The 17,398-nt window shown below is 36.2% G+C and overlaps 1 protein-coding gene across 1 annotated transcript; it reads right to left on the bottom strand.

Annotated features, from left to right (window-relative positions):
* Positions 1-13,889: 13,889 nt before the first annotated feature.
* LOC132031781 (uncharacterized) lies at positions 13,890-15,928 on the bottom strand. Its single transcript, XM_059421689.1, has 3 exons — positions 15,839-15,928; positions 14,211-14,651; positions 13,890-14,102 (listed from the first exon to the last, which is right to left on the bottom strand). The coding sequence occupies exons 1-3, from the start codon at positions 15,926-15,928 to the stop codon at positions 13,890-13,892; spliced, it is 744 nt and encodes a 247-aa protein (XP_059277672.1).
* Positions 15,929-17,398: the final 1,470 nt, after the last annotated feature.

Below are 17,398 nucleotides of genomic sequence, written 5' to 3'. Positions count from 1 at the left end.
GACAATGAGGTAAACATTTTTAGAAAAACAAAATAAGAAGCTAACAACAAGAGTCGATATTCTGAAGCTGGCAAGTAGGATCCAGATCTACATCTGCCTCATCCCAAAATCCCTAAATGCTTTCATTTTGAAAATCTTTAGGCCCATTGGATTGTGCAATACCATGTACAAGCTTATCACTAAGATCATAGTATTAAGGCTAAAACCCTTCCTTCCCACAATCATTGGACCCAGTCAAGCCAGTTTCCTCTCCAATAGGAGAGCCTCTGACAATGTCATCATAGTCCAAGATTAAATCTCCCAATTCAAAAAGATGAAAGGTAAAAATAACAACATGATTCTTAAAATTGATCTTGAAAAAGCTTTTGAAAAAATTGAATGACCCTTCATAAAAGAGATGCTCAATTTTTTGACTTTACTGAAAATCTCAACAAACTTATCCTCTCCTGCATTAGCTCAAGCTCTATCTCTGTGCTTGTCAATGGTAGCAAAACCACCCTTTTCCCTCCTACCAGAGGAATTAGACAAGGAGACCCTCTCTCTCTCCTTATCTATTCATCCTCTGCATGGAGATGTTCTCCAGACAAATTGACCGCCTAGTAACCATAAAGAATTGGACACCTGTTGGTATTAGCAGAGGGGGCCCTAAGATGTCCCATCTGTTATTTGCTGATGACCTAACTTTGCTTGCAAAAATAACTCCCAAAAATTACAACACCATCCTTGACACCGTTGCACTCTTTAGCTCCGACTTCGGCCAGAGAATTAACTTTCAAAAATCAAAGTTCATTTTTTCCAGTAGCACTCCCATGGACAGCTAAATAGAGATTGCCCAAAATCTTGGCATTAGGCTAAGCAACACCTTTGGGAAATACCTTGGTTTCCCCATTTTTCACAACGAGCCCGCCATCTCTGATTTCCAATTCATCATAGACAACCTAGACACTAGAATGACTAGATGGAAACAAAGTTCCTCCATATGGCTAGCAGAACCACACTACCCAAGGCCACTCTGAGCAAAAGATACAAAACCATGCAATTAATGCAATACAATGCTCTGCCCTCTACTGTCACCAAGCAGATCAACAAAAATAAAAAAAGCTTCATCTTGGGCACCACTTCTGCTTAAAAAATAAATCCACCTCCTGGGATAGGATACGATCACCCTTCCAAAAAATAAAGGGGGACTCGGGATCCAAAAAGCTAAAACCAAGAACAAAGCTTGTTTACTACATCTAAACATATAAATAAGTTGAATTGATTCCCAATTGCATTACTTTCCTTTGGAACCACAACCTTAGTCCTTTTACCAATAGATTATCTTTTATAACAATAAATAGTTAACAATCTTCAAACCAATCATTATTATACCTCCTTTCCTAGAAATATAGACATCCAAAGTTCTTATCCATATTGTTTCGTGTATTCTCTGTAGAAACTTCGGCCACATTTGAACAAATGGGAAAATCATTAGCCTAGCAAGAACTTCCTAACAAACCGCATATTCTAGATGGTTGGAATATTTGGGAAAACCGCAAATGGTTGGAATATTTGTAGCAAATGGGTCTTCAATGTAATTCACATTGGTAATGGCACCAATTTCTTGGGGGGGGGGGAGGGGGAGGGAGGGGGTGGGTTAACTGGGTTCCTAACATACACCAAATCGAAAGCCTCTTCCTCAGAACTCTGAACACACCAAGGTTGCCACTGTATGCAACAATGGGAACTGGAACCTTCACCAGCTTCCATTTGAGCTTTCTCTCACCTTTCCAATGCCATCAAGGATGTCTTCTTTCCTTCAAACTCCAAAAGAACTGATAACATCATTTGGAGTCTTAATAGTAATGGAAAGTTCACCACCAAGTCTACCTATTCTCTCATTGATAATAGCACTAGAAGGAACCCTCAAAACTACCATGCTAACTTTAACTGGATCTGGAAGTTGAACGCTCGCAACAAAATTAAATACTTCATATGGATCCTCCATCATGGGAGTCTCCCAACCAAAAATTACCTCTCTTCCATAGGGCTAAATATTTAAGACACTTGTAGCTTCTGCAATGACACCAATGAAAACATTTAACACATTTTCTTTGACTGCCCTAATGCCTTGACCTTTTGGCACAACATGTGCAATCTCAGCAAGCCTGACATCCTGGGAATCATGATTCTTTTCAACCTTCACAATTGGCCAAGGAATCCTGACAAAGATCAAAATAAAATTTTGACTTTTCTCTACCTTGGAAAGATATCATTCCTTTTTGTTTTTGGCATATATGACTCACCAGAAATAGCAACCAATTCAATCACAAAAAAGATCCCATAAATTTCAAAGACACATGGTCGAAAGCCATGGAATACTACATGCTCATAAAGAACCCACGTCACACTAGACCCACCATGGAATTCATGTGAAATGGATTTCACCGGATAGAGGTTACTATGAACTTAACAATAATGGAGCCTGCATTGGGAACCCTGGAATCGGGGGACTGGGAGGGGTGATTAGGAACAACAATGGCGACTGGATTGTTGGATTAAACATACCCATTGCAACAAACACCTACACTGAAATTGCTGTGCTACTGGAGGGCCTCATCATAGCAATACAACAAAACTTGAAATCAATCATGGTGGAGAGTGACTCAACAGAGGTAATTTATATGATTAGTAATGGACACGAAACTTACAGTGCTTTAATTCATGAATGCAGATCTATGATGATGGAGCTGGAGAACCCACCGATCAGGCACGTCAACAGAACCAAGTGGTGGATGATCTAGCTAAAAAAGGAGCAAAGAAAAGAATTTTTGGTGCTACAATGCAGATAATAGTTTCTCCGGTGTATGCGAATGAAAGTTTTTGGGCAAACATGGAAGGAACTACTTTTAAAAGAACTATTAATGTATGTAATTTTGATAATTTTGATGAACCTTTTGAACTGAATCAGAGAAACTTTCTGGCGAATAATATGACTGCTATAATAGCTTCTTAATTTATATTAATACCTAGTTTAACAAAAAAAAAAAGTTAGATCTCGGATATCGTTTGAACTACCTCCTGTCATTTTTTCTTAACTATAATTATACTAAATATAATTTTTTTTCCTTTTTACTTATCCGCTCTAACAACTCAAAGGAGAATTATTTAATCTTTTTTAAATCTATATTTATCATTAAGTAATTATTTTTCAAACTTGTTGAAGGACTTGTAATTAAATTTAATTTCATAAAGCATAATATAATTACCACTGAAAAAGGTGATTTAATAAAATAAATTATTTAATTATTACTCCCAGCGTTTCAATTTTAAGTGTTTTAGCTTGGCTGGGTAAAAAATTTAAGGTATAAAAGGAGTCTTTTGAATTTTCTGGTCCTAATTAAAAATGTGTGTAATGTATTAAAATGTCATTTGAATTTTGTGGTGTTAAACTTGCCATGTAGGTTGTTTTAATTGTCAACCTACTAAATATAGAAGAGACACTCTTTTTAGGATAAAAATAAAATAAAATAAGTAAGACACTTAAATTGAGACAAAGGGAGTAATATTAAAAGTATATATAATGCAGACTAGGAGTATGCATATTTCTTCAATCTTTCTTGAAGCATGATATATGTAAGTCGTGTAGAGGCGGAATCAGAATTTGAAATTTATGGTTCGAGATTCTAGTTATTTTATGTTACTACGTTTTAAATTAATAATTTTTACATATTTTATGAATTTATTAAGATAATATAAAATTTAGACTAAAGCTATTGAATTCAACGGAGCCCAAACTCTAGCTTTCGCCCTTGAATTGTCATGCCCGTTGTCTCCAACGAATCATGTTACTTACAATTAAATATTTCCACAAAACATAACTTTATAATGCCATCTTATGTCAAATGCACTGCGATATATTATATAATTATAATTAATTGATTCTAAGGAACTAGATCTATTATTTTTCATAATATATAGGAGTAGTAATAGGAGTACTATTTACTACTATTTACTTTTTTTTTGGAAACTCTTTTTTGGACAAAGCGATTAAATTATGTAGTATTACTCATTGGAGAAAGTACCTATGATTATTTTGTACACTGTCTTACACTAGAAAATATAGGTTACTCAAATAAATTAATGTAAATGAAGTATCTTCAACCGTTTATCCGGCCCTTCAATAGTTTAATTCTTGGAGGACGCGACTTAAGTGACAAAAAAAAATAAAATGGAACCAAAATAACATAAAAAAAAAAAAGTTACAAAAGTAGGTTTCACGCACAGAATCTGTGCGTGAAAGAGGCTACCTTTTTTTTTTTTTTTTTTTTTTTTTTTAAACCTATCAAAATCACTTTTTTTTTTCATACTTTGGGCAAAGATTAGTCATGTTTGAAAATCCCGAAATATCAATATTATATATAGAACTTAATATTTTTTTTTGCGTACAATAATGTCGGCTCATTACATCAAGTATAACTAAACGTTTGGATCATTGTTTTAGGGGTTGTAAAGTGCCCTGAAGTAAGTTTTGTTTGTTTGGAAACTTGTCATCTTTAAATTTAAGTGTCATATTTTATAGGGTTTTGATCTAAGTGTTTTATTATTTAGTCAAATCGAATACACAAAAAAAAATATTTTGATCTACCTTTAATTTTTTATATTATGTTGTTATTTTTCTTTTTCGTCTTTTTTTTTTTTTTTTTTGCTTTGTCTTTTGTGTAATCTGCATTTTTTTTTTACTGTAATGTGTATTTTGTATTGTTTGGAAACTTGTTATCTTTATGTTTAATTATTTTATTTGAATGTACGTATATAAGTATTTTATTTAACAATAATTCATCAAATATGAGAAGTTTATACTAATTCAAAAATAATTCATTCCATTAAATTACAATACTAATTCAAAGCAATACAATACTAAATTACAATAACAATATAATCTTCAAGTTCTAGAGGCTCTATTACTTCGAGACGCGCTTGTACCACCACGGCCTTGTTGCCCACACGAACGCTTGTCATGGCCATATTGCTTACATGTAGAGTACTTGCGAGAGTAAGTTCTTTCACTAACATCTATTTGATTGGGTCTACGACTCCATGAGTTAATGCCCGATTTCTTGATGTAATCCTTGTTAGCAACCATCGAAAACGGCTCGTTTGGCCAATAAGCTTCATTACCAAGTGGGTGGAATTGGCCGGAATATGCTTTAAGGTAACTGTGGACCTTATATTCCCCGCCACATAACTTGTTACCATTTTTGGCATCCTCTCGAAGCACTTTACAGCATGAGAACACGACATGTGGTACGTTTTCCACTTACCACAAGTGCATGTTCTTGTTGCCTCATAAACGGTATGCACGTTTCCACCCTTACCGTTGTAATAACCCGTCCTAACTTCATATACACGTTTAATGGGGTCATACTCAATCATTTGGTGAAGCTCACATTTTTTCTATAATGCTCCATCTTTTTTAAGGGCTTTGGCATCTATGTACCGCCTTTGGCTAATATCGCTTTGGACTGCCTTGTCCTAACCACAAATCGTTCCACAACCTGCTTGAAAGTCGTTCTCACCATTGCGGTGACAGGTAGTCCCCGAGCAGATTTCAGCAAGCCATTGAAAGACTCTGAGTTGTTTGTTGTGAGCATGCCCCATCTTTTGCCTCTATCAGCATGAAGCGTCCATTTTTCAATTTCGAGCTTCATCAACCAAACATATGCTGGTTCACTAACTGCCCTGATCAGATCTATTTTTGCAGCCCATTTTCTTTGTTGATGCTCCATCGCAGCCCCCTACATCAATTTGTTTAGAGTGCCATTGTGAAACTTTGATTGCTAATTTTCCTTCAAGAGCCTTAAGCAATAGTGATGGTAAACAAGGGGAGGCTGCCACCCCGGCAAATTATCCATATTGTGCAATATGCTTTATGACGATCAGACATGCTGACGCATATGCCCGTACGATCCCTAATAACATGAGTCTTCATATGGGTTAAAAAGATCCCCCATATGTCGTTGCTCTCGTTAGCGGCAATTGCGAAAGCAAGAGGGAATATTGATCCATTAGCATCCATTCCTACTGCAATTAGGAGCTTGATGTCGTTTGCACCATACACATGCGTGCCATCTATGGATATCAACGCCGGTAGTAAGCAAACCCATCAATACATGGTTTGAATGTCCAAAATACGAAATTGAAAATTTTACCCTCTATAAGCCGCCACTCTACAACTATACTAGCATTAAAATATTGTAGAGCCGCCATATACCTTAGTAGCGATTGAAAAGAGGTATGCCAATTTTCAAAGATCATCTTAAAAGTGCGTCTACGCCCGAGAAATCCCTTTCTGTTGCTTATAGTTTTACCATATACGGTACGGTTGAACGTTTCTAATGCAATCTTTGATAGGGATCCTGCACAAGTTTAAACAAACAACATTTATTAATGATCTTTTAATTGATATAAGACACATAATGTACTAGGTAGAATAAGTTACCTTGGTGTTTCGGCAACGTCTTTAAGTAACACTTAAGCAATCATGTTTGTATCTAAATTATAATGATCTGCTCGATTGTCTTCCATATCGCAAGTGTGGTTTTGGCAGAATTTTGTGATAGCCCACATACCATCAGGCTTAACAATTCCCCGAAGAAACCACTGATAGCCTTGATACCGTCATCTACAAACTAGCCTTCATATATTTGTGTTTGACCGATCAACCTTAAACTCCCTCATTTCCTTAAAAAAAAAAAAATTTGACAGCCCGTTGCAATGCCTTTTTGGATGCGAACATCATTCCTACAACGAGGTAGCATTGATCTCTGTTGAGATCCTTTGGTTCAATCCAGGTTTTTAGGCGACTATGATCATCTTCTCTTGTGAAGACAAATGCATCATCACAACCTTACAGGCTGTCAAGATAAGGAATATTGTTAGAATGCCACTTAATTGGGATTTCAGAAGTTGGGTTTTTCGCCATCGGTGGTGGTCCGTAGTGGTGCATTGGTTCTTGTTGGTTTTGGCTTTGAGGAATATTGTTGGTCATACCAACTTGAACATCATCATCATCTTCATCATCGGTTACCTCTACATTATTAGCTATTTCATCGTCATCACTTGATGATGACTCATAATAATTTGAAAAATCTTCATTATCAAGTGCATTCCTCCTCTTATACGAAAAGTAACATATTTTAAATACCAACATTATATATATATATATATATATATATATATATATATATATACGGATTATTTAATATCAAGGTGATGAACCTACTGATGTTGATAAGCATTGTCATGGTGTGGAGAATGGTCAACTCCACCGAACTGAGAGGATTGACCAACATTCATATTTTGTGCCACTGGCGAGTTTTGAGAATAGCTCCTATAAAAATTGAAAAATGGTTATTTACCAATTCATATAACAAACATGTGCTACTACACACAATAATAATACAAAAATGGATATTTACCAATTTTTATTGTAAGCTTGATTAAATTGTTGGCTTAGATTTTCCAGCAGCACTTGACCACTCAAAATGTCTCCATAAGAACTAAAGTCCCCATAAGTGTTACCATGAATAGGCTGGACTTGAAGGAATTCTTCTCAAGGTATCTTTTCAACATACATCTCAAGAACATTAATGGATACTAAATCACTATATTCTTCCGGCGATCCCAAATAATCACTCAAAGATTCATCATCGTTGATATTGTGCATGCCATAACGCACTACACCGTTTGATATTGTTTTTGGATATCTGACTGTTATTTAGATTCCAAACTCAGTGGTGTAGTTTTCATTCTTTTGTGCATGTAACTGACTAGTGTTTCATAATTTAAAGTTGTTAGAAATTTATCATGGGCTTTTGGTCTGATACTATAACAAACAAAGTAATTGTCCTCAACGATAGCTCTATCCCAAAATAGTGAAACCCTAATAGTTGAAGCATTTTGAGACATTTTTTCTATGAACTTTGATTTTTTTTTCTTTCAATGACTTGTAAGACTTAGACTTCTGAAATTGATGAGTTTTTCACTCGTCCAACATTCACGTTAAATAGATTCCTGAAATTCTCATGCGTGGTGTTTTACAAATCATCATTTACATTGCGCATTAAAATGGTGTGCAATATAAGTGAGAGTCATATTAAAACGGTCAAATAATGCAGCATTGTTTTTTCAAATCAAGTCTTTATGTGTCATAGATTCCTGAAATTGTCATGCGTGGTGTGTTGTCAAATCAACACTTACATTGCGCATTAAAATGGTGTGCAATACAAGTGAGAGTCCTATTAAAACGGTCAAATAATGCAGCATTTTTTTGTCAAATCAAGCCTTTATGTGTCATAGATTCCTGAAATTGTCATGCATGGTGTGTTGTCAAATCAACACTTATATCGTGCATTAAAATGGTGCGCAATACAAGTTTGAGTCATATTAAAATGGTTAAATAATGCAGCATTGTATTGTCAAATCAAGCATTTATGTGTCATAGATTTATGAAATTGTCATGCGTGGTGTGTTGTCAAATCAACACTTACATTGCGCATTAAAATGGTGCGCAATACAAGTGAGAGCCATATTAAAACTGTCAAATAATGCAATACTATATATAACATGATTGACAATTTCAGGAAGCATTCACATTAAAACGAGTTATCATGTCATTCTACACCCAATTTGGTAATCTTGATTCTATTACATATTTTACCTCAGGAAACATATTCGAAGTAATGGGTGGGACATGGGAACTAGATGATGATTTTTAATACACAAATAACCCTAACAATAAATTCAATCGAGAATACAATAATAAAATGAGAGAGGAGTGGGATTGGCGTGCTAGGGAGGCTGCAGCACTGGAGCAAAAGTTAGCATCAGTAGAGCTTAAACGTCCAAAAAAAGTGCTATGTCAATGCCTCGTGGAACTCCACAAGAGTGTAATTTTGCTCTTTGTCATACCCTATTTTAACCTAAGTCAAAATAGTTTACAACATCCCGGTAATTCCGGGATTATTTAAAGTTAAGGAGTCGCCACCTAATTATTTATGGTGAATTAGGGCACCTAAGGTAATTAAAGTTATTATCTAAAGTTGATTTTTATTTTAAAGTCTACGAAACCAAAATTCTGAGTAAGGGTTCAACTAACCTAGAGGGAAGGTATTAGGCATCCTCTAAGTTCCATTAACAATGGTTAACCGACCGGACTTTATGTTAATTAATTAGGCTAGGTATAAATACAGTATTCTAAATGTTTAGGAAATAATTTATAAGTATTGCTAAAGTTTCAATAAAAATGTAATAATGTTATTAAAGTAAGACCTGTAAAATATAATAATTTATATGAAAAAGACTTTAGGTATTATGGAAAGTGGATTTGAAAATGTAATAATTTTCATATAAGCAATAAGTTCAGTGAATTTAAAACTTTGGATAAAACTGTGTTAATATGATAATGCAAACCCGAATCTAGCTTCATTTTTTAATAATATGATGCAAAAGACATGAGTTTCCCTTTTTAACTTTATTTAATTATATTCGGCTAAAGGTATGCGTAGTTGGATAAATCTTAAAATAATGTTTATAAAATATACTTGAATTAGTATTTACATATTAGTGACATTTTGAGATTTTAAGATAGTAAAGTAAAGCATGATTCCTTTGACTCAAAATATATAGTCTATTTTGAAACCAATTATTTCTAAGAGAAGATAAATTATATGAGTATTATAAATAACTTAATATGAAAAAGAAGGAAATGAGATTTATGGAATTAATTATTGGTTTCTCTTCTAGACTAACTTTCCATTATACTAATGTCAACCCGCCCATTCTACTAAGGTTCATTCTAGCTAGAAAACCAAAACAGAGTAAAATGTTAGTTGCACAATACCAGTTAGACACACACAAAATAAAATAAAATAAGATAAAAGGAAGTAAATATAATTAATGGGCTCAGCCCATTTTTTAGAAATGCTGCCGCGGATCACTGTTGGCTGTTGTCTATTGGGCTTTGGCCCAGATTTTCTTCTATGTTGCTGCCGCGGACAGAATTGATAAGGAGGAGGTCATGTTGGGCTTTTAGTAAAAGCCCAACGCCAAATGTGGAAGGAGATGACGAGTTGCTGGGACTCGTATGCGATGTTCATGCATAAGAAAGGAAAAGAAAAGAATTAGAGCATGATCATTAAACATGGAAAACTTGAAGACTAATATTCATATGCGAATAAAATATCCAGCCGAAATTAAAAGTGAATAGAAGGGGCCTTAAAGTTAAGTGTACCGATGTTGTGTTTTATGCGAGGGTATTTCTAGTGTCAACAACTACCCCCTCTCGGCTATGGGTTTAAGATCACTTTATAGTAGACCAAATTAGGGTTTCACCCCTTTTGGGCGGGATTTCGAAATCGATTCAAAGTTGAATCAACCATGTGTACCCATCCGAACGTTGGGGTTAGCTCCAGATTTATGACACCAATTAGAGAAACAAAGAAGATGGAGACAAAAATCTTATTAAAGCTTTGTACTCGAAAAATCAGAAGGGCTGATAAAGCAATATTCGGATTTTATAAATGGACAAACACTCTTTAAAGCTTTGGATCGAAACAAACACAAAAGAAAACAAGAAAAGGGATGAAACCCTCTTTCACCCTGAACCCGTGACAGACCAATTAATTTTTCCACCCGATTTAAGCCACGCAAGGTCTGTAAAAACACAAAGAGACTTCTGAGATTTTCCATTTTCGTTGAAGGTGAGAGAGGGACTGTGTATTGCACGAAAATGGTATTGTTTGACTCTACCATGGTTGAAAGGGGTTTTGTTTCTTTGCCTAAAATGGAGGGGGAGGAGCGTAGAGAGAGAAAGGAAAGAGCGGAGGCGTGAAGAAGAGAAAAAGAAAGGAGAGGGGAATGTAGGGTTTAGGGAGTAAAAATTGGGATGGGCTGGACCGGGTCGGGTCGGGTGAAAACGGAATTGGGCTGGACCGTTTAGTGGATTAATGGGCTCAATTGGTCCATGATTTGGGCTTGTAAAAATGGCTGAAATTGTTGATCCTTCTTCCTCTATTTAATTATCCTTGGGCTTTTAACTTAATAACAAGTATAAAATATATTACGTGAAGACAAATAGTAATTAGTGTTCATAGAGTAAAAATTAATTTAATGAGTACGAATCCTAAAATGAAACGATGACGAACCATTTAAAATTTGTGATAAAGTAGCACTAGTAAAAATAGTGAAAATGAAGGTAACAGTATTAATAATAGTAGAAATAAAAATAGTAGTGAAAATAAAATATTTAGATATAATTAATCTAAAAGCCCAAGGAAACAAATGGGAATAAAGGAGGGACTGCAAAAGATTTGTTAATTGCAACCAGCCTTGTCACTTATTGATAAAGTCCGAACAGATAAACGGTTGTTTCAACAAGTCTTCCTATTTGTTGTGATATGTTGAACAACTAGCTAGTTGTTGCAACGAGTCCAAGCATTGTTGAAAACCCAACATATTACAGAAGTCACAACATATTTATTACTGTTGGAAATTTTTCAGGAATTTATTAAAAACAGTAACATACTTGTGATTTGAACAAGATCAACATATCACTTAGGTGAGTTGTTAACCCATCACTTAGTTGTTGGTGACCTCTCTTGCATACCCTCGTTTATCCAATAAATAGGAAATATGTGCAAAAACTAATGCTTATTGTACAGTCTACTTTGTTATGTATGTTTCCATGAGTTGTTGGAAAGAGTAGAAGTTTCTGCCAACAACTTTCACAATTATTGCAAAAAGTAGGCTAAATTATTTATAGTACATTTTAAAGGGGCTTGTTGCAAATGTATTAGTGCTGTGTTTTCAAATAACCGCATAAATTATTTTAAGTGTTGCAACCATAACAAATGCCGACAAATTCAAGCTCTATATAACATCATTAGCACTCAAGGTAACAATCAGAATCGCCATCAGAATTGTTGGAAAATCAAAGTAGTTTTTTTTTCTTGAGCAACTTTTTTCTAAAATGAAAGAAGAAAGAAAGAAGAAGAAAAGAGAGAGGAGGGAGTTTATGGAGAGAGTGGGGTGGTAGGGTGGGTGTGTCGGTAAGAAACAAAAAAAATAAATCTTAAAAACTTCTTTTCAAGATTTTTTTGGGTTGTGTGGGTGGGTGGTGCAAAATCAAAAACAATTTTTTTTTAAAACAAAATTAATTTTTTTTGGGTAGGTGGGTGGAGTAAGGAACCAAAAATAAAAAATTCAAAACTTCTTTTCATGAAAAATTATTTTTTGTCAGTAAAAAACCAAAACAAAAACTTTTCATTTTTTTTTAAACCAAAATTAATTTTATTTTTTCGAGGGTGGAGGTGGTGGGGTGTTGGGTCATGAGGGGTGGAATTTAAGAAAAAAATTTAAAACTTTTTAATTCTTTTTGGTAGTGTGGGTCATGTACAAAAAATTAAAGAGTAATACTGGTGAAAAAAATCAAAACTTTTTAAATTTTTTTTTATGGTGGGTGGGGGAGTAGCGCCTGGTGTGTTTTTGGGATTTTTTCCTACCAATTTTAGGTAATTTGGATTTTATTAAGTTGAGTCAAAGTGTTAAAAATAAAATTGGGGGGCAAAGTGTTAAAAATAAAACTAATAAGCAAGTCCAAAACTCCTTAATCGCTAATCAAAAATTATCACCTTTATCAATAAAAAAACTTGAGTTACCTCCACTACCCTTTTGAAACTTAAAAGTCACTTCTAATTAAATGCCCCCTAGAAACTCACCACACAAGATAGAGAACATGCTGCTCCTCATATGTTCCCTCAAGTTAACAAAGGTAGCAACGAAACAAGATATTTACGTGAAAAACTCCTTTGATCAAGGGATTAAAAACCACGATCCACCGTAGCAGGATTTCAACTTCACTAACCGAGCAACTTTCGGACACATAACCTTTGCAACCTAGGAATTAAACTCTTATCCATCACCCCTTACAATAACTCTATTGTAAGCTACAACCCTTGACTAACTCTAGCCAAGTAATCAACCGCCCTGACTCACCCCAGCTAAGAGTAACAAATGCCCTTGACTAACTTCTAGCCAAGAAAACAAAGAATAAAAGGCTGATAACCTTTCTACAATGACACTTGAAAGTAGTGTGATTACAACAAGAACAAATTAAAAACACTTAACAAACCTAGGACTTAAGAGACCTTCAGCCAAGGACCGTTCTTGAGTTTGATGAAGCTTTTGTTCTTGAGAGCACCTAGAGAGTAGTGGCGGCTAAGCACTTAAGAGAATATATCTTCCGAGAGGTCCCGTTGTTGTATTCCTAAACTGGTGGAATTTTTTATCCTTCTAAAAAATTCTGCCCCAGTGTCAGGTCTCGTATCGCTTGACTCTTATGTTGCCTTGATGTGTAGGAATTTTTTAGGTCTCCTAAAACATTCTACCTTAGTGTAATATCTGGGCCTGTCATTTTCTTTCGTTGATTATTTCGATGGGAATTTCGAGGTCTCCTCCCCCCGCCCCGCTCACTGACGTTGACGTCGACCCTTGCGTCGCTTCTTGTACTTCGACCTTGCTGCTTCCTTCTAACTTTGTGTCTGAGGTTTCCTAAGGGTTTCTTGGGTTTTCTTTTGTGACGACCGAGCCCGAAATCGCTTACGTATCCAGTCGCAGCAGGAATCAGGTCGAACATAGTTCGGAATAAAAGTAATTGAGTTTGGTTTTTACTAATAATGAGATCGGGTCCGATGCGGACTGCCTACGTGTCCCACTGTGGGGGAAGTTAGGTCATTGCGTAGTTCATATTAATAGATGATTGTTTTTTCCTATTCTATTACAAAAGCACAATTGCAAGCAAACGGTACGATTACAAGGAAATAATAACGCGATTACAATCAAATTAAATCTTAGACGTAGTATCTCTTGAGTGCGTCTGCATTGATAGCTTTGGGCCATTCTTGTCTATCCATCTCGGCTAGGACTACGGCTCCTCCTGAAAGCACTTTTCGGACCATGTATGGCCCTTGCCAATTTGGTGCAAATTTGCCTTTGTATTCATCTTGATGAGGGAAGACTCGCTTGAGCACGAGTTGTCCAAGTTGAAAAAGTCGGGCTCTGACCTGCTTGTTGAAAGCACGAGACATTCTCTATCTGTATAGTTGTCCGTGGCATACTACTACTATTCTCTTTTCATCTATCATGGCCAGTTGCTCGTAACGATTTCTAACCCATTCTGCATAGTTCAATTCTACTTCCTGAATGATCTTCAGTGAGGGAATTTCTACTTCTGCAGGTATGACAGCTTCTGTACCGTAAATAAGGAGGTAAGGAGTAGCTCCGGTAGATGTCCGGGTTATAGTTTTGTATCCCAACAAAGCATAGGGCAACTGCTCGTGCCAATTCCTATAGTTATCGATCATCTTCCGCAAGATTCTCTTGATGTTTTTGCTGGCAGCCTCTACGGCTCCATTCATCTGTGGCCTATAGGCAGTTGAGTTCCTGTGAGTTAATTTGAACTGCTCGCAAATGCCTTTCATCAGATGGCTATTTAGATTGGCTCCGTTGTCCATAATGATGGACTCCGGCACATCGAAGCAACATATGAGATTGTTCTTAACGAAGTCAGCCACGACCTTCTTGGTCACCAATTTGTGTGAAGTTGCTTCCACCTATTTGGTAGTCGATGGAGACTAAAATGAAGCAATGCCCATTGGATGCCGGCGGCTCGATGGTTTCGTTGACTTCCATCCCCATACTACGAACGACCAAAGTGAACTCATTGCATGTAGTTCTATCGGAGGACCCTTGATCAAGTCTCCATGAATTTGACACTGATGGCATTTTTGCACGAATTTGCAACAATCGTGTTCTATGATCATCCAAAAGAGTATCCTGTCCTCAAGATCTTCTAGGGCAGGATGAATCTATTCATGAGGTCCGGCAGTCCCTGCATGTACCTCTTTTAGTAGTCTTGTGGCCTCTTCGGCGTTCACACATCTGAGTAACCCGAGGTCGGGTGTCCTCTTGTATGGCACTTCTTTGTTCATGAAGAATCCATTGGCTAATCTCCTGATGGTTTTATTTTGATTTTTTGAGCTTTCTGTAGGGTACTCTTTTTTTTCTAGATATGCCTTGATGTCGGCGTACCATGGCTTGCCATTTGGCTCGGCCTCGACGCGGGCACAGTGAGCCTGTTCTTCCTTTAGAGTGATCTCCAGCGGATCAATTGTGAGCACTCTCGGGATGCTGAATTATGGAGGCTATTGTAGCCAAGGCGTCAACGAACTCATTCTGAGCACTCAGAGTATGCCTAAAGTCGATGCGTTTAAATCTCCCGCATAGTCTCTGTACCAGATTCACATACGGTAGTATCTTGTCATTCTTGGTCTCCCAATTTCCTTTCACTTGATTGATGAGCAAGTCGGAATCTCTGATTACCAACAACTCTCATCTGTTCATGTCCAAAGCCATTCTGAGGTCGAGCATCCATGATTTGTACTAGGCCATGTTGTTGGTACATCTGAAGTTGAGTTTTGTGGCCATCGGATAGTGTTGTCCTATTTCTGATATCAATGCCGCTCCAATGCCGGAACCTTTGTAGCTGATTGCTCCGTCGAAGAACAGTCTCCATCCCGAGTACGGCTCGTCCACCTCTTTTTCCATAGCCATTACTTCCTCATCTAGGAAAAAGGTTCGTAATGGTTTGAGTTCATTGTCGACGGGACTTTCTGCCAGTAGGTCGGCCAGTGCTTGTCCTTTAACTGCCTTATGTGCTACATACACAATGTCAAATTCGCTTAGTAGCATTTAACATTTGGCTAGCTTTCCAACGAGCATTGGTTGCCGAAAGATATACCTTAATGGATTCATTCTGAAGATGAGGTGAGTGGTAAATACTGTCAAGTAATGCCTCAGCTTTTGGATGATCCACGTCAGGGCGCAACATGTTTTCTCTACGAGTGTGTATCTCGATTCGCAGGATGTGAACTTCTTGCTCAGATAATAAATGGCATGTTCCTTCTTGCCTTCTTCATCATGTTGGCTGAGCATACACCCAAAGGCATTCTCTGATACTGATAGGTACAATAGCAGTGGGCTCCCTAGCCTGGTGGCACTAAGTGGGAGGATTGGAAAGGTATTTCTTAATTTTGTCGAATGCCTCTTGGCATTCTTCCATCCACTTTATCGGAGCGTCTTTCTTGAGCAGTTTGAGGATTGGTTCCATAATCACGGTTAACAGGGCTATGAATCGCCCGATGTAGTTCAGCCTCCCTAAGAAGCTCATGACTTTTTTCTTGGTTTTGGGAGGCGGCAGTTCTTGGATTGCCTTGATTTTCATAGGGTCTAGTTCGATGCCTCTTCGATTGACTATGAGTCCTAATAGTTTACCCACAGGCACTCCAAATGCGCACTTTGCCGGGTTTAACTTTTGATTGAACTTTCGAAGTCCGTCGAAGAACTTACTGTTGACATCTAATTTTTGACCTCCCATAATTTGTTTTAATTACCCAGAATCCTTGAATATTAAACAGAGTGAAATATGTATTTTCAAAAGTCAAAATAATTTTATAGAAGTTATTTAGATAATATTTTACCAATTTTGTTTGATAAAATAATTTCTATAATATTATAAATTAGTTTAAGTATTTTTACCATTATCACTTTTGCTAAATTAGCTAAGAAGAGAGGATAATTTTCCATGACTATTCACTGAATTGTTTAAATTGTTAAAATAGCAATTTGCAAAGTATTTTACTCTGTTTAATGCAAGGAATCTCTTTAATTAAATAAATTAATTATTTTACCCTCAATTCTTGTTTTAATCAATTAATTATAATTGAGTGTTTTATTATGGTTTATTTTGTAAATTACCCATTAAATATAGTCCAATTATGGCCCAATTGAAAATCAATTTCCTTAATCGAGGCCATTATTGCAAAATTAACCTTTTAATTGTTATTTAGTTCAATTGTAACCTTATATGAAAGGACCAAAACATTGATCAAAGTAATTAAGGTCATTTTTTTTGCAAATGTCACCCTAAGATGGCTAATTGGACTAAATAAGGCCATAAGTGAAACAGCCTGTCCTTTTATACAATTGACTGTGTCTCTAAAATTAATTAATTAATTAAGTATTGTTAAATTTTGGTCATTTGAAATATTTCATCACTAGATGTTTTCAATTTGGACTATCTTTTAAAAAGGGGTCATTTTTACCCTCCCATGTATACACATGTATACACGAGTATACAAGTATATATGTGTGTATACATGTATACCATGCGGGCTACTTTATTTCTTTCAAAAATTCTGAGCCGAGCCCAGGCCCAAAGGACCATGGCCCGACCCAATTGGCTTATAACATATAAGCCAAAATTTCAACCAAACACACCCTTTATTCATTTTGTCTCTCC

The sequence above is a fragment of the Lycium ferocissimum genome, chromosome 9, assembly GCF_029784015.1.
Source record: "Lycium ferocissimum isolate CSIRO_LF1 chromosome 9, AGI_CSIRO_Lferr_CH_V1, whole genome shotgun sequence".
Lineage (NCBI taxonomy): Eukaryota > Viridiplantae > Streptophyta > Magnoliopsida > Solanales > Solanaceae > Lycium > Lycium ferocissimum.
Note: the sequence above shows the minus strand (reverse complement) of the source record. Positions and strands in the feature narration are given on the sequence as shown.

Coding starts and splice junctions, on each gene's coding strand:
- LOC132031781 (XM_059421689.1), bottom strand. CDS start 15,928: ATGTTGCGCCCTGACGTGGATCATCCAAAAGCTGAGGCATTACTTGAC. Junction 14,652..15,838: donor TTCAGAATGAATCCATTAAG/GTATATCTTTCG, acceptor ACTACCAAATAG/GTGGAAGCAACTTCACACAA. Junction 14,103..14,210: donor AATTGAACTATGCAGAATGG/GTTAGAAATCGT, acceptor TTCAACAAGCAG/GTCAGAGCCCGACTTTTTCA.